The sequence below is a fragment of the Alligator mississippiensis genome, chromosome 14 (assembly GCF_030867095.1).
Source record: "Alligator mississippiensis isolate rAllMis1 chromosome 14, rAllMis1, whole genome shotgun sequence".
NCBI classification, from domain to species: Eukaryota; Metazoa; Chordata; order Crocodylia; family Alligatoridae; genus Alligator; species Alligator mississippiensis.
In genome coordinates, this window is record NC_081837.1 from 2,442,951 (window position 1) to 2,458,281 (window position 15,331).

Sequence of the window (15,331 nt, forward strand, 5' to 3'; positions counted from 1 at the left end):
ATGTAAAGCTGAATGTTATTAAAATGTAAATTGTAATAATTCTAGCAATATAGCAAATTGTCTATTCCCCGCCCCTACAAGCCTAATGATCTGCTTCTCACAGGTTTATTGAAAACTTGCTTTCTTTCACATTTAAGATGATTCCTCAGAAAAGAAAACTCTGGAACTTTGTCTCCAATTCCTACTTTTAAATGTGAACTTGGGCCCTCACTCTGTTTGTATTGTGCAGTTGGACCCTCGTGTCCACTGATGAGTGATGCTCCATATAAGAGGAAGGCTCTGCTAATACACAACAAAGGATGAAGGCCATAAATATGTAGGAGCCAAATTATCCAAGGTATTTAGGTATCCTAAAAATGGAAAGAGGCAGATTGCAAAATTTGCATATCTTCCTGATTAGGTAGTTCCTCCTGGCTGCTTTCACCATAATAGGTCATATTAGTTGCATTTTTAGCTTTGTTGCAGTCTTCTTTCTCACCCTTTTGTTATTTAGAAGAGGAATAATAGAACAATAGCCTAATTTGCAGAAAAAAATCTCAGCATTATCAAAGAGGGGGACAAAGATAAAATGTAGTCCTATACAAAATATGGTAGCATATATAGACCTTATTGATTAATCATGTATTTTAAAATACAAACACTATCTGCCAAACTAGATTATTGAAAAGAATTTCTTCTGTAGAATATTTTTAGCAAATATTTTTTCTTTTTTTCCTAGATTACAACAGAATTCAAGATAATTCAAGAAGTAATAGCAAAAACACCCTGAACACATTTGATGAAATGGACGATTTGCGAGAAACCACTGTTTAGTTGCGCAGTACTTCATCTTTAGACCCTTAAAAAAAGGACCCGCAAAGATACTGGAATCCTAATGTGTTTGTACGTCAGGCAGCTACAAGCAGGCGGAGCAGCTTTCATGGACTGACAGTCCAGTGACTGCAGTCCACATAATCATAAAATATCAGCGCAAGGAATAAGGACTGTTCTGTCTTGGCTCAGTTGGAGCCCCTTGAACAAAACCACTTGTGTCAGACTTGTGTGAGAATATTCAAAGATGGTTCTTGATTTTTTTTTTGTATCGGTTAAAAAATAATCAAACAAAGGTGGTATACAATATTTGTACCTTTTGGAGATGTTATTCAGATCTCTTTTGAGGCCTGACATTCTAGCATCTCTTCTAGTATCTCTAATCCATGAGAAACCATTTTTATACTGAAAATGATGAAGTTTTTGGAATGTGAAATAAGACATTTCAGCTTTGAAATAAAACCACTCTATGAAGTATGTCATTTTGAAAGTTCTGGATACAATTGGTGCTTGCATGGAGGTTGTCAGTGTTATCATTATAGGACTGACTGATCTTGCAAGTAGGGGTGGGGGTGGGAAGTGACAGAACCTCAAGGGAAAAGTCTTGCAAGATCTGTCTCTTTGTCTATAATGCCCAGGGTGAATATACATGTCTGTTTCTTTTTCCTTATTTGTACTGTATAAAATCCCTTTCATAAAAGTAAAGGTCAGGAAAATTAATTCATTTCAAGGGGGTTATTGCTTGGGTTGGTATAAATCACTAGGAGTTTGGCCTTTCGCTATCACCACTGAAAAATCCAGTGCGTGTTTGTCTTATTGTTTAAACAACGTACTTGTTACCACATCTGGAGTTTTCTTGGGTTTTAACTTAACTCCTAAGCTCATCTACAAGTACAAATAAATATTTGTCCACAAAGAAATTTTTAATAAAAGTATTTGTAGTGTAATTCCAGACCTTTTAAGCTCCTTTCTGCATTCAAAACACTATGTTGCACTTTTTGTAGCACTTTCTAGTTGACCGGTTATCAAAACTTATAACTATGAATGGTGTTGTTTACATGTGTATATATTAAATGCCATATTTTTATTTTAAGCATGTTGAAAATTTGCTAATATTTCTGTACAACGTGCTTGAATCTTCATGGCTTCGATAAAATAGTTTGTTTGTTGAGTTATTTTAAAGATAAAAAGAGGCACTCAGAAAAGATGAAAATCCCGATATGTGTTTTGTGTAGTAATAAGAGCTGGATTAGATCCTTAGAACTGCCTAGCCAGACCATTCAGCACCAGTATCTTTGAGTCACAAGATGACCATGACCAGGTTGATGATGAATAATAAGCACAGTAGATCAGATTCTGTTCTTTTTTATATAATATTTATTTAAAGTTAAAGACAAAACATGATAATTTAATAAATATTTAATTTTCTCTGTCATCTTTGGCTCTTTTGTGTTGTATTATTGCCTTCATGTTAGAGTTGGAACACAAGGTAAAGATAAAGGATATTGGTTGGCAACAGTGGATAAGGAATAGATCACTTCTCAAAGGAAAAGGGAAATATCATACTTTTTGGTCCATTAATTTTATTTATTTATTTATTTATTTTGGTTACCTAAATAAGGACACTGGTAAGAACACAAGATTTCTGGGAGCACTGCATATGGCCTTAGCACGTAAAGCATTGTTAACAAATGTAGAGTTATAATCAAAGAAGAAAATGTTCTGAATTTTTCTATATATGCCATATTGCAGCCAGTGCACAGAAGGGAAAAAACGTAGTTGTATACCCCAAACGCAATGTATCCCACTTCATAAGATATCATCCGCCCTTTATTTCAGGGCTCATATGAAATATCCACCTGTATTTCAATTTAAGCACAGTTCAGAGTTCTCAAGTTTTAGGAATACTTGGTTTATGAGTAAGCTTTCAAACCTTGAATAACCTCACAAATAAGTGGCTAAAAAATGAACAACAAGCCCAAGAGGAGTATTTCCTGCATTGGGATAATCATCATCATATTTGTACCATTCCGCCTAGTTTTTGTGTTTTACCCAAAATGCTTAACTTAAAATTTCTTTTCCTGCCCTTTCTCCCCATACACCTGCTGTGTTTTTCAACATGTTAATTCTAGATTTCTCCAATTCTTGAAACAGAAGTCTTGCAGTGGGTTTCAGTTATGGGTACATTATAAAGGGGTGACATTTGCCATTACCTTGTTTTGGTTTTATTTCCCTGACTATTTTTACTCTTGGGAGTAGAACTTTGAAAGTACTGCTGTAATGGACCCAACACAAAAATGACCCATGAGGCCATACACAAAGCATCTGAATTGATATTTCTTGTTAGTAATATGCAGATAAACCAAAAATGATCCCTTTAAAACAAACTGAATGTAAACACATTTGCCGTAAATCAATAAAAATCAGTTTTTTATATATTTGTCTTTCGCATTAATTAGACAATGCATAATTATGACTGGTTTCCATTGTATTTCATAACTTATACTCAGTGAAACATTCTCCTGATAATGTGTGCAATTTTTTAATAATGTAGACCTCAAATCACACAATTCTTTATTGTATTTGGGGAAACATAATTTTGGTGAATTATTTAGACATAGTTATGCAATATTAAAGAAATAATGAACTATATAAATTAATAAATTTTATGCTTTGTAACTTAAAGAACCAAATAAACATTGATAAATACTAGTAGTACTTAAAATTGTGACTGCTTTGGATTTTAAAAGTACTTAGCAATATTAACTGAATTGTAATTTAAAAATAAGGGTTATATTCTATAGTCATACTTCATGTATCCCCACTGACTTCAGCTGGATTACATGAAGTAGATGGCAATTAATTTGGCCCTGTATTTATGAAATATTTCAATAATCTTTTAAAATAGTCTACTTCTAAGATGAAGAGGACCTGAGGCCTTTTGCAGTAAGCTTTACTTTGACCGTTTTCACAAAAGCTTGTTTCTTTTCATAATAGGCAGCCTCGTTCACAAACGTTGGGTATACTGTAGAATCCCCTTCATATGCAATGGTTTCTCCATCACAAGTTAAAAATACAGGATCCCCTTTGTTCAATGGCTGCCAATCTTGATCCTCAGAGGAAAAAAATAAATTAAATTTATAGATGCAAATATCATTTTTAAATTCTTATTTGATGTTATAGTATGTCCTATACTGTAATCCAAACAGTATAAAATGGAATTCCCATTAAAAAAAGCTTCAAATGAAGAAGTGTGATAGATTTTACCTGTAGGCAAGGGTGAATAATAGCAATAATTTCATCGTTTTTATTCCTGGGATAGTCTACTTTCTCTATTATTCTGTAAACTTCAATTGTACATGGTGGAAATTCTTCCCCTAGAAAGGATAAATGTATCTTTAATGTCACCTCAAACAATTCTCAGTTAACAAGAACATTGTATGTACTATTTTATTTAGAATGTCTGAAATCAGACAATTGTATCTGTTCATAGTTTGCTAGTTAGTTATTATCTTAAGTAACATGGAAGTGTCTGTCTGAAAGGCAGATCGCTGGAAGATGACCCAGTGTGCACTGGCACACACGGCCCATGTCAGTACAGCTGCTTATACTCTATTTTGCAGATAGAGGAATTTTAATGCAATTTCTTTCTTTGGCAGAATTACACAGTATGGGATGATATTGATGGGAAGTGTTCAATTCTTTGCTTCAGGTATAGACAAGAGAATCTTCAGGGGACAGGTATATTCTTACGTTGTTGTTTCCAATGAAAACAGTGCCACCCAAGGTTTAGGGACAACTTTTCCAATATAATCACATCTTCATTAATGGTAGTGTAAGAATGATGTGGTAGCTTTGGTGGTCCAGAAATCATTCAAGAGGCAAGAATATCCTAGGGTGATACTTTTTATTGAACCAACTATGTAGCTGGAATAAAGTTAGACAAGCTTTCGGATGCAAGGCATTTTGACAGGTTTCTGATAACAGGAAGCCAGGTACAAATCCTTACCTTCATTAATGGATTTGTTGTCATTGCATATTTAACCTTGTATAAGTGCATAATAGAAACTTATTAAACTGCATAGAAATGATCTGAGATAACTCTGTACAAAATACATCTATATAATCTTTTTTCCTTATTATAAATGTTACCATTTTCATATGAGGCTGGTTTTCTATGTACATATTCCTGCACAATACATTGTGAACATATTTGTGAGCACCCACTTTCTCTTTATGAAGCACCTTCCAGATCAAGCTTCATTATACTTATTGGTTCTCAGCACACCAATCGATAAACAAGGGCAATAGTTACTACAAAATTTAAAAATTCCTAATTCACACGGTTATAAACTACTGCAAGACTGTTTCAGGCTGGACATAAGGAAGACTTTCTTTACTGTCCAAGCCCCCAAGGCCTGGAACAGCCTGCCACCGGAGGTGGTTCAGGCACCTACATTGAACACCTTCAAGAGTAAATTGGATGCTTATCTTGCTGGGATCCTATGACCACAGCTGACTTCCTGCCCTAAGGGTGGGGGGGCTGCACTCAATGATCTTCTGAGGTCCCTTCCAGCCCTAATGTCTATGAAATCTAATATATTATTTATTTTCTCAGTGCGATTAACAAGTCCAACATTCTTATATGTTGGCTTGGCATGCTATAAATGTATGAATAGGATTACATGAGACAGTAGCAAGGCAGTAGCAAGAGATGGGACTTGAGACCCTGGGGGTTCTTCCCAGATCCATGTTGCTATGTAACACCATATAGCATGAAATTCTGTGGCTGCTTAATAAAATAAGGATTGTAGTTATAAATGCCAATGACAACATGTTTAAAACTGCTGCCTTTGAAAGCTCATGCCTCCCTGAACCAGACAGAAGACGCCTGTGCTCTGGGGGTGGGGATGAGAGGCGCTTTAATTATGCTGAATACATGAAACATGGAGCGCCAGTTAGCATGCTCCAGTAGACTCAGTTAATTGAGTCTGCTCCAACACGCTGTGGTTACAGTGTGTCAGAGCAGTGTCCCCACACATCTAGAGGCACACCTTGCCAGACCTTCTGCCTGACTTCAGACTAATGTGGCTAGCCACCTCTCTCTATCCACAAAAAAGACAGTAAACTAATCTTCGGTTTGAGTAAGATCAATTGTAATCAATTTATTAACGCCAAAATGAATGAACTGGCCATCAATTCTGCGATAATAATATAAGTTCTCTTTGGCTGAGTGTGAGAGTGTTTTAGCTTCATTTATTAAAAAAAAAAAAAAAAAAAAATCTGTTTTCTTGTAATGAATTGCTAGCACAGCCCAAAGGAATTCTATTTTTTCATGTTGTACTATTATTACCTTCATTAAAAATGCGCACAAAATCAAGACCATGTTTGATAATCTTCCGCATTTTGTCCAAAATATCAGCTCTAAGAACTCCTTGAGGCTGAGGTCCAACTTCAACACCTGTGTACAAATAGAAGAACTATTGATAGATGTATAAATATCTATGTTGCATATTTAGAATGCATAGAAAAAGTATTCATGCCTCTATGCAAATGCCTCTCTGTGTTTACTATACATTGTATATTTAGAATGCTCTTTAAATCTGATTGAGTTTCTGTTACTTCTTCCATAAGGCAAGCAGGATTTGAGTTTATGATCAGCATAACACTTGTAGGTTGAAAAAAATAGCAGTAAAATATTTTTTTTCAGACTGCTCTTAGCTATGGAAAAGATTCAGAACTTCTCCATAATGTCTTTTAGTAAAATAACTGTTTAATTAACATTAGAGGCAAAATAATCCCAAGATTTGTCTATAGGTTAATGTCTATTGCAGTATAAATGAAGAGGCAAGCTAGTTATATTCAGGACACCATTTTTCCTCTTTTTATTTCAGCATTTCTTTTTCCATCTGGCTTCTGTATCCTGCAAACCAATTTAAATGGGGACTCTTTAGGAAGCAGAATAGATCACCTATTTACCTAATCAATAGATAATCTATTTACCAAATATTTACCAAGCAAATGGATGCCACTGATCACAGAGTATGTACAATTTAATGAAAATTAAGTGTGAAACAAAAATGTCTAGACCAAGACACTTATTGTTCAGTGATCTTAACTTTCATATTTACCAACAGGATGCTTTGCTATAGATCGAGTTGTTGCATATTTCAAGTTAGGATGCTCAATCAGGAAAACAGGACAGCTTTCTGGAGCCAAAGCGTTCTGTGAAGAATTATTTAAAAATGTCTTTGTTATGCAAATATTTAAAAATGCTGTTGTGTTACAGAAGACTACTGATGCAGAAGTGATTTACACAGTGTCTTCAATATGTTGCTTTTATTTCACGGCTCTAAAATAAGTAGGGCATCTTTAGAAAATATACAAAGCTATATTTGTTGGTCTGCCTTCCCCAAGCTCATGCCAGGCATGCTCCACTGAACTTTGCATGCTAATATAAATGAACACAGTTCCAGCCTTAGGTTACCAACAGGAAGAGAAATCTCTAGTTTTTGAAAGAGCAGTGTTTCAAAAACTAAAATCAAGCTGCTTTAGCTTAAATTTCAAATATTTTTTCTTTTAGTTGAATTTAAATTCTGTTATGAGACACAGTGATTTAATATATTTCCTCAACGTGGTTTGGCATAATGCAGGACTAGGACTTCCTTTTTAGATTACTGCCTATTATTTCTTCTATTGACCTTGCTGCTATACGCCAGACTTCATATAGTTGCAGCAATAAGCTGACTATGTCTTCTAACACTATATAAAAAGAAGAAACATCTTATGTTGAAACATATCCTTAAATATCTTGTCTTGCAGCATATGAATTCAGGGTTGGATTTTCAAAAGTACCAAGTATTGGCCTATCTTTGTTGCCATTTAAAGTTCACATGAAGACTGCTAAGAACTTCAATAAGAACAGTTAGGTTGCACTTCTGAAAATCCCGTCTCAAACCGGTATCAGCTACATTACCAACAATAATTACACTTCCTTCTAGGACTTGTTAGAATTACAACTAGTATTTATTCCTGGATCTAACTCCATTTATTTTTCATGTTTGTATATTATGTAATTAGCATAATAATTACATAATTACTATACTTATTTTTCCTTTCTCATCTTAATTGATCAAACTTCAGGACAAACCAATATAAAAGCAGGGCAATATTATTTAAGGTTTTTGAAGTAGAGGTCACTGTATTTTTTGTCTTCTTTTTTTCAGTGGTGTTCCTATCGGTTTTAAAGATTACAACAGATTTAAATCTGTACAATCATATCAGACCAAACTGAATAATAATCTCATATATTAGATAATTCTATCATTAATTAATTTATTTTTATCCAGCTTTTTGGAAAATATAAAAATTACAAATTTTAATAAAGGCATTAAGTTGCTATACAGGAACAGGGTTCAAATTATGGGGGAGTTCAGGGGCAGGGGTGAGCCCCCACATAAGAGACAAGAGCCCCCCGTAAGATTAGAAAATCATAACCTGGGGGGGGTCTCTGATTTTATTAAGGCATCATGATGGGCAGCCAATTTTTTTGCAGACACCCCAAGAGTCAGTGTAATTCAAACCCTGTACAGGAATACAGTCTTTCAAATGCATATCAAAATATATATGTAATAGTTTATTAAAAATTAGTTTTACCTTAATATAATGAAACATTTGAATTATAAAGTCATTCCCGGAGTTTTCAAGAATAAGAGTACCACCCATGTTAGAAGTTGTGTTGTGAAGGTCAAAAATAAGGTCATAGGCAACATCACTACCTTTTGGACCAAATAAATTATTGATTTCCTGAGCCTTTCTTACTTCATATGGAATATCTTCCATCACTTTTCTGCTGTTAATATTAATACAAAAAGATTAAAGTCATTTTAGGTCTCTGTAGTCAACAAAACTGTGTAATCTTTTCATTTGGGGTTTTTTCCTGATTTAATACAATTGATAATCACCCTATCAAACTGGCTAGCAGGAGTTTGTACTTGATTCAACAGGTATTATTGTTCATGGGGAAATGTGTCTTACTGTTGTCCCTTTCAGTAAAATACAAAATTTGTCACTCAATCTAAACTGGTCTTTCCTACTTTGATTTTAATTCTTTATGTTGGCTCCCAGTTTACACTGGCTGAAATTCTCTCTCCCCAGGCAGAAAATCACGACAGGGCTTATCCACCACCTAAAACCATTGCTAGGACCTATCCAACTTCTACTGGAAAGGAAGCCTTTCAGCAGTTAATTCCTACCCTAAAATCATGGACTTCATCAACAAGATCCTTCATAGTTTGCTTCCTTTTCTCTCTCTCTTTTTTTTTTAACTTGCAACCTACTTTTCATACTCTGATCAGGTTCTTAAGACCTTTTGTTTTAGGCCCTCTCGTCCCATAAAACAGCCCATGTGCGTAGACAATCAAATTCTTGAAACCATAATGTTGCTACCTGCAACTCTTTCCTTCAAGATTTTGTTAAGTTTCCTCTCAGTGGGCACATCTACATGTGAAATTAACACAGCCAAATAAACTCCGGTGCAGTTCATGCCAGAGTTTATTGCTCCCAAGTGCCGTGTTTGCATGTGCACCTGGGACTGCAGCACACTGAGCCAGGGCACAGCAGCCCTGGCTGGCAGGAGGCCTTGGGGGGTCAGCCTGCCAGCTTGGGGCTGCTCCAACCCAGCTCAGCTTGTGCCCCAGCCAGACCCTCCGCAGCATGACTGCTACGGTCTGGAGCTAGCCAGCAGGCAGCCCCTGCACTGAAGCACCCTTGTGCCCCAGCTAGCCCTATCAGCATCTACACCTGTGTTGCAGCAGAGTAAACAACTCTGCCATAGGATAGTAATCGTGTCTGGTAGTACCATCCTGCACCAGAGTTAATTAGTGCTGTGCATGTACACACTGACATTTAACTGTGAAGCTAACTAAACAGCTCCACAGTAAACATCTCGTGTAGATGTGCCTGGTGTTTTTAAATCAAATGTTTTAAATGTGATTTATTATACCTTGTCAGTTATTAATTTAATTACAAGCAGGCATGTGACATGTCTGATATGGTGTACTTACGTTAATCTAATAAGTTTTTTAGGTCTGCGTTTGAAAATGGATATAAGGTCTCTGGATATAAGAGAAAGAACTAAGTGCTTTCAGCAAAATTACATCCCATGTGAAGTCAATGGGAGTTGTGCCTTTGTGTTCAGTAGGATTAGGACTTCACCCTCTCTTTTCATAAAGTCTCCACCTCAACTATAAAATGTAAAACAATCTAAATATAGAAGGTCTGGGTGATCTGTTAAGATTTACTGAAGAATATTAGCAAAAGTTTGATATAAAAATCCTTATTAACCCAATATTTATTAAAACATTTTATTTTCAAACCAGGTGAAATTAAATAAATCAGGAAAAATAAGTTGTTCTAAATGCATAGGATAAGTAAACAATTAAAAGGCTGACGCAGAACTTTGCTACCAAATATGATTTACCTTAATTTATGAGACAAGCAATATATTATCACTAGAAAAAGCCAAATTAAAGTGCACATGAAAATGCACAGCTGCCTTGTAAAAATAGTTGAATGCATAAAATGTGTGTGCAATAAACTCTCTTAACTTTCATCCACATTTCCTATGAAGACCTTTGCATTACCAAACTGCCTGTTAAACAAAGATATGCTAAACATAAAAAAGCTACCAAAGGCCACTTCAAGCACTGATATGTTAACAGAATTAAGTTTTCATGAAAAATAATGTTTACAAATGTAAGTTAGGCCTTTGTAATCTGTACACCTACATTACTTTTTAAACTTTTTTTCAGCTTAATTTAACATACAAAATCCAGTGTGATCACTTATTTCATTGACAATTTCCTGGTACCATGTTGCTATATTATACATATTTCCATTTTGGCTGTTTTGACATTTCATTTTATGCTATTTATAACTGAAATTAAAAATATTCCTCCAATTTGTGGGACACTTGTAATTTTTCCCAGACACTCAATATATTGATCTATATTTAAATAACTGTGTGATTTACTATCTGCTACATTGCTGCCAGTAAGGAGCATTAAGAATAGCCCCAAAGCTGAATTGCATAAGATGTTTATTTCAGGACGTGTGAGAAATGACACTGCAATTCAGGGTAACAGCAGTACTTAGCTTTAGACAAATAGAACAAATTCAATATTGATTTTTAAACACAGTCTTTAAGTTTCTGTGACAGTTTGCCTCCTGTTGCACAAACGCTCTATACAGTGCATCAGCAAAGTACATGCTATTTAGTCTTTTCAGGCTAAAGGTCATGATTGCTTATGTGCTTGAATCCTCACAATAGTGGTAGAGATCACGTTAACATTTTAACAGTAAAATTATGCTATACATGCCTGACAACTCTTAAGGAAAAGATCTAAAAATACACAAGGCACGCTTGTTCTTACCCAAGATTATCAGGGTCAAAAACACGGTTCAGGTCACAGTCAATATATCTAGTACATTTCTTCACAGCTCTTGGGTTGGTAATAAATGGTGTCACTTGGAGCCCTGATCTTTGAATCTCAGCTCCATTCTTTTGCCAATGCTTGACCAGAAATACCCCTGATAACTCATTGCCATGAGTTCCTCCAAAGATAGCAACCCTTCGCACAGGAGCCCCGAGAACAACAGAACAGGAAGTCATTCTGTTAAGCAGCTTTAATGATTGCTGAAACTGAAACAGAAAATAACAGAAAAGTAAAACTTTTGTTTCTAAGAAAAGACAAAAAAAAGTCGACTTATTATCTGAAATCCCTTAAGTCTGTTGAGGTCAGATGTTAAATGAAGTGTATTAACGTTTGTCTAACAGCATTAGCTTTCTCTTACAACATGTGGGTGGTGCTAAGTTGATACTCCTCCCTCTTAAGACCTGCCTCCTTATACCATATTTGGACAGCAATATGTATAAATCAACAAAACATACATTCATAAAGTTGAAAATCTAATTCCTTCAGGCAGCCCATAATGCTATGCAGTAAAAAATCAAATACTATGCCAATGAAAAACTTTAAGACTTAATTTGTACTGTGAAACAATATTCATACTCTATATGTTCACAATCTCTGAAATTCTATCACTTCAAATTAGATGCACCAAATATAATCCTGCATCATTATATGTGTGCGTTATCACATAGCCAGTATAGTAGGAAAAAGTGAAGTGTTTAAAGTGAACAGAAAAAATCCCCAACAAAATACAATTCGTATTCTAATTTAGATATTACATGAGAACCTCCCAAGGATTACAACCTGGAAATGATGGGGAGACTTGTGACCTCAAGAGCGGTGACTTCTGGAGTTTTGACTCCTGGTAGGGTCCCCGTGGTGGCAATAACAAAGAATAATATTTAGACCCCAAGACTGTTAACTAATCTCCAAATACAATGAACTTCTTAAAGTGTGTTGGCTATATTTTGTACAATTTTATAATGCATATCAGTGAATAGGGGGCGTTAATTAAAAATTTAAATCCAATATGTTAATAACTATAACTCTAATGTTCTTAGCCTCAAAATGTCTTTGGGATCCGTTAGCATGGGCTTTGGTATCAGTGCAGATGATTTACCTGGCATTTTCTATTTTTAACTTCTATGATTCTATTATACAAAAAATATACCTGACTGCCATGCAGCATATAAAATCTACTCCCCAAAATACTTAATAAGAGCCATTCAACATAAAAAGAAGCAATCAGCTATTGCAACAGGAGTCACCTCACAGGCAGTGCAGCAGCAACACAGGAGAGAATCACGGCAGCAGTACTCAGAACATAGTTGGTCCAGTAAAAGGTATCACTGTAAGAAAGTCTTGCCTCTTCTCAACAAAATAAATGAATGTAGAGGACAAAGGGACACATCATTTATTCTTTCCTTTCCAAATCCTTGCAAGTCAACAACCTGAATTCTTGTAACTGAATAATTGTTCCATAACCTCAACCACAACTACCATTAAGAAATTCCTGAAGGGAAAGTTAGATTAAGCAGCAATTATGTGAGTTTCGTAACACCCTAGGAATGTTTTACATGACATCTTCAAACCATAATGAAGTCTCCTGAAACCCTAAGCTAACTTTGATTCCCCTAGGTGGGTCCAAGCTTTGTGATGTAAGCCAAGAACAGCTATACACCCTTGATCTAAAGGCTTCTTTTATGAAGTTGTTGCAACTTTTGCAACTCCTAAAGGAGGGGGTGGAGGGGAAAACCCAGGCTAGGGACAGAAATTACATATAAACCGGTAAAAGTGATCGGAAAATGGTTCAAATCTGTAACACAGCAGAAGTTCAGTGCACATAAATTGCTTTCAAAATGGCTAAAACCATTTTAAGATAAACCTGGATGGAGGCAGTATCAAACTTAACTGATTTAGATTATTGAACTTGTCTCAGATCCCAGTTCTTTCTATAGGTGGCACTGAGCTTTACTTCTCGTGGTAGCACTTGTCCACCATATAGATACAAATAAACATTATGTTTCAAGAGTATAAAAGATACATGTTTGCCAAGATTTGCTTTCCTTCTGTTATGGTTTGTATTTCAACAATCAAGCAAAGAGATCTCTAGTCTCTGAGACAGGTTTTATAAGCAAGACAAGATTGATATGCTGTAGATATAAGCAAAGAAAGATGAATACAGGATGCACACAGGACTAAATCTAAAGGCAGTGTATCCCCGTAAAAAATGTACACGTTACATTTGAACCTACGCACGCAGATGTAGTGATCCTTGTGGTGATTCAGTGTGGCTGGACTCGTCATTGCAACACTTAGAATCATTTCTACATGTTGGTAAGTTGTCAGTTTAGAGAGAGGGAACTCTAGTAAATAATTTATTAAATAAAACAATAGTTATATTTTACACCAAAGACCTGTTTTTACCGTCCTTTGACCCCATTCCCAGTGGTAATGATGCCAAAGCTATTATTTCCACACTGCCTGAACAAATGACTCGCACTTTGAATCCTGCTTTATGGAACGCAAACAGCTCAGCACTTAGGGGAAGTAAACTGTCAAATGCAAATACACAGTGCTAGTAAATCCAGTTTCTCTTTTATTTCTGAATGTCGTATAATGTTCATAATTCCCTGCAAAAGGTTGAGCGAAATAGAGCAGTTGTTTATGCACTTACCTCATTTAACATGCAAGAAGTTTGTCTCACAAGAAGAGCTTAAATAGAAAAGATACAGTGCATTTCCAGACATGAGTTGAGGACTCAAGCCATGGAGGCTTCTTTTATACCCTTATAACAAGTTAACTTCCAAAGAATTGTTAACTCCTAGTTTCCCAGTACTAATTATAGAGTGGATTTGTGGCCCTACAGAAAAAGAAAACTTTTTGAGAGGTTCACATTCTTCTTGGTTAAAATGCTGGCAACTACGCACAGCTAGGATGTTGGCAACCATCCCTTATTACTGCGTTTCGCTGCTCCCACAATTTATACCCTTGGAAAATGTGTCAGGCAAGTAGTTGGTTTGTTTTAATGCTGCGGTTTATGTTGTTGTAGATTTATTTATTTGGATTTGCAGCAGTACAAAAGGAGGCATAGCAAGAAATGGAAGATACCATAATATTATTATTCACGACGACCAACAATGTCGTTTAAAATGTTTTCTAGAGGGGGTCTTCTGTCTGTATTCAAGTGATCCGCTCTCAGGACAGAGAGCAAGTGGATTTGGCAGCCCCCAAATAAAGGAAACGTGTCTGCATTTGCCACAAGTACTAAATTCAGCAAAATGCTCAGCCTGTTTCGTGTCTGTCCGTGCTGCCTTGTAGGGGAGGGTAGTTTCCAGTTTATGTAATCTCCAGCGCTTCTTAAGAAGTGCTTCTTCCCTAGGGAAAAAATGGTGTAGCCTCTGCAGCTCCCACATCTCCTCCCAGGCTAGAAGCAAGGGATGAATTTCATTACTTCAATTAAAACGCAGCGTAAAGTAGGAACTACACATGAACGTGGTTTTCCTGTGCAGTACCATTGCAAAAATGCATATATACATTGGTCCACCTAGACCACCTTCCAGCTCTTCATACTTAGCTGGTTGCCTCATGAAGCCTGCAATACATATCTAAATATTAAACTATTCTTTGATGCTGCTTGAACATCTTGTGGACCACGTCTGAGCTGAGGGCAGGGCACCGATGAACTGAAATCAATATGCAATACAATTCATGTAAAATAAAATAACGAGGAGGTCTGAAAAAAAAATGCTGATTTTAGGGATGTATTTGGTAGAAAAAGACAGCCACAAATGTTGCGATTTCCTAGTTGGTCTAATAAAAGGTATCATTTCTGAGTTCTCGATTTTTTGCATGCTTATTTGAAGCATTTCCTTTGGATCTGCAGGCGTGCAAAAGGATGAGTAGCAAGAAAGGGAGGATACGATGATATTGTTTTAAGCCTGTGCTTAGGTTCATTGATTGTTAGGAGCTTTTTGGGCACTTGTCTATATTTGCATTGCTCAGGTAGCCGCTTGCATAGTTCCTGGTTTATGGAAAGGATCCAAAAA

At 35.9% G+C, this 15,331-nt stretch overlaps 2 protein-coding genes across 4 annotated transcripts in view; one reads left to right on the top strand and one right to left on the bottom strand.

Annotated features, from left to right (window-relative positions):
- Positions 1 to 2,245, top strand: part of TRPV3 (transient receptor potential cation channel subfamily V member 3) — a 23,857-nt gene extending 21,612 nt beyond the window's left edge. Inside the window, exon 19 of the mRNA XM_019491946.2 lies at positions 719 to 2,245. Within this exon, the coding sequence (XP_019347491.1) occupies positions 719 to 813 (95 nt within the window). The 3' untranslated portion in view covers positions 814 to 2,245. The remainder of the gene's footprint in view (positions 1 to 718) is intronic.
- Positions 2,165 to 14,044, bottom strand: ASPA (aspartoacylase). Of its 3 annotated transcripts, none has more exons than XM_006265468.4 (7): positions 13,960 to 14,044; positions 11,244 to 11,512; positions 8,467 to 8,662; positions 6,942 to 7,035; positions 6,164 to 6,271; positions 4,078 to 4,187; positions 2,165 to 3,923 (listed from the first exon to the last, which is right to left on the bottom strand). In XM_006265468.4, the coding sequence occupies exons 1-7, from the start codon at positions 13,969 to 13,971 to the stop codon at positions 3,726 to 3,728; spliced, it is 987 nt and encodes a 328-aa protein (XP_006265530.2). In that variant the 5' UTR covers positions 13,972 to 14,044; the 3' UTR covers positions 2,165 to 3,725. The 3 variants fall into 3 exon arrangements, with proteins under 3 accessions (XP_006265530.2, XP_059573720.1, XP_019347493.1); XM_059717737.1 differs by lacking the exon at positions 13,960 to 14,044 and adding an exon at positions 13,542 to 13,604; XM_019491948.2 differs by lacking the exon at positions 13,960 to 14,044 and adding an exon at positions 12,551 to 12,647.
- Between the last annotated feature and the right edge of the window lie 1,287 nt (positions 14,045 to 15,331).

What these genes read in the sequence shown, in the direction of transcription:
- ASPA (XM_059717737.1), bottom strand. Translation starts at nt 13,589, where the DNA reads ATGACGAGTCCAGCCACACTGAATCACCACAAGGATCACTACATCTGC. An exon ending in TTTGACCCTGATAATCTTGG is followed by an intron (nt 8,663 to 11,243) that starts GTAAGAACAAGC and finishes TAATATTAACAG; the next exon opens with CAGAAAAGTGATGGAAGATA. An exon ending in TTATTCACCCTTGCCTACAG is followed by an intron (nt 3,924 to 4,077) that starts GTAAAATCTATC and finishes TTTTCCTCTGAG; the next exon opens with GATCAAGATTGGCAGCCATT.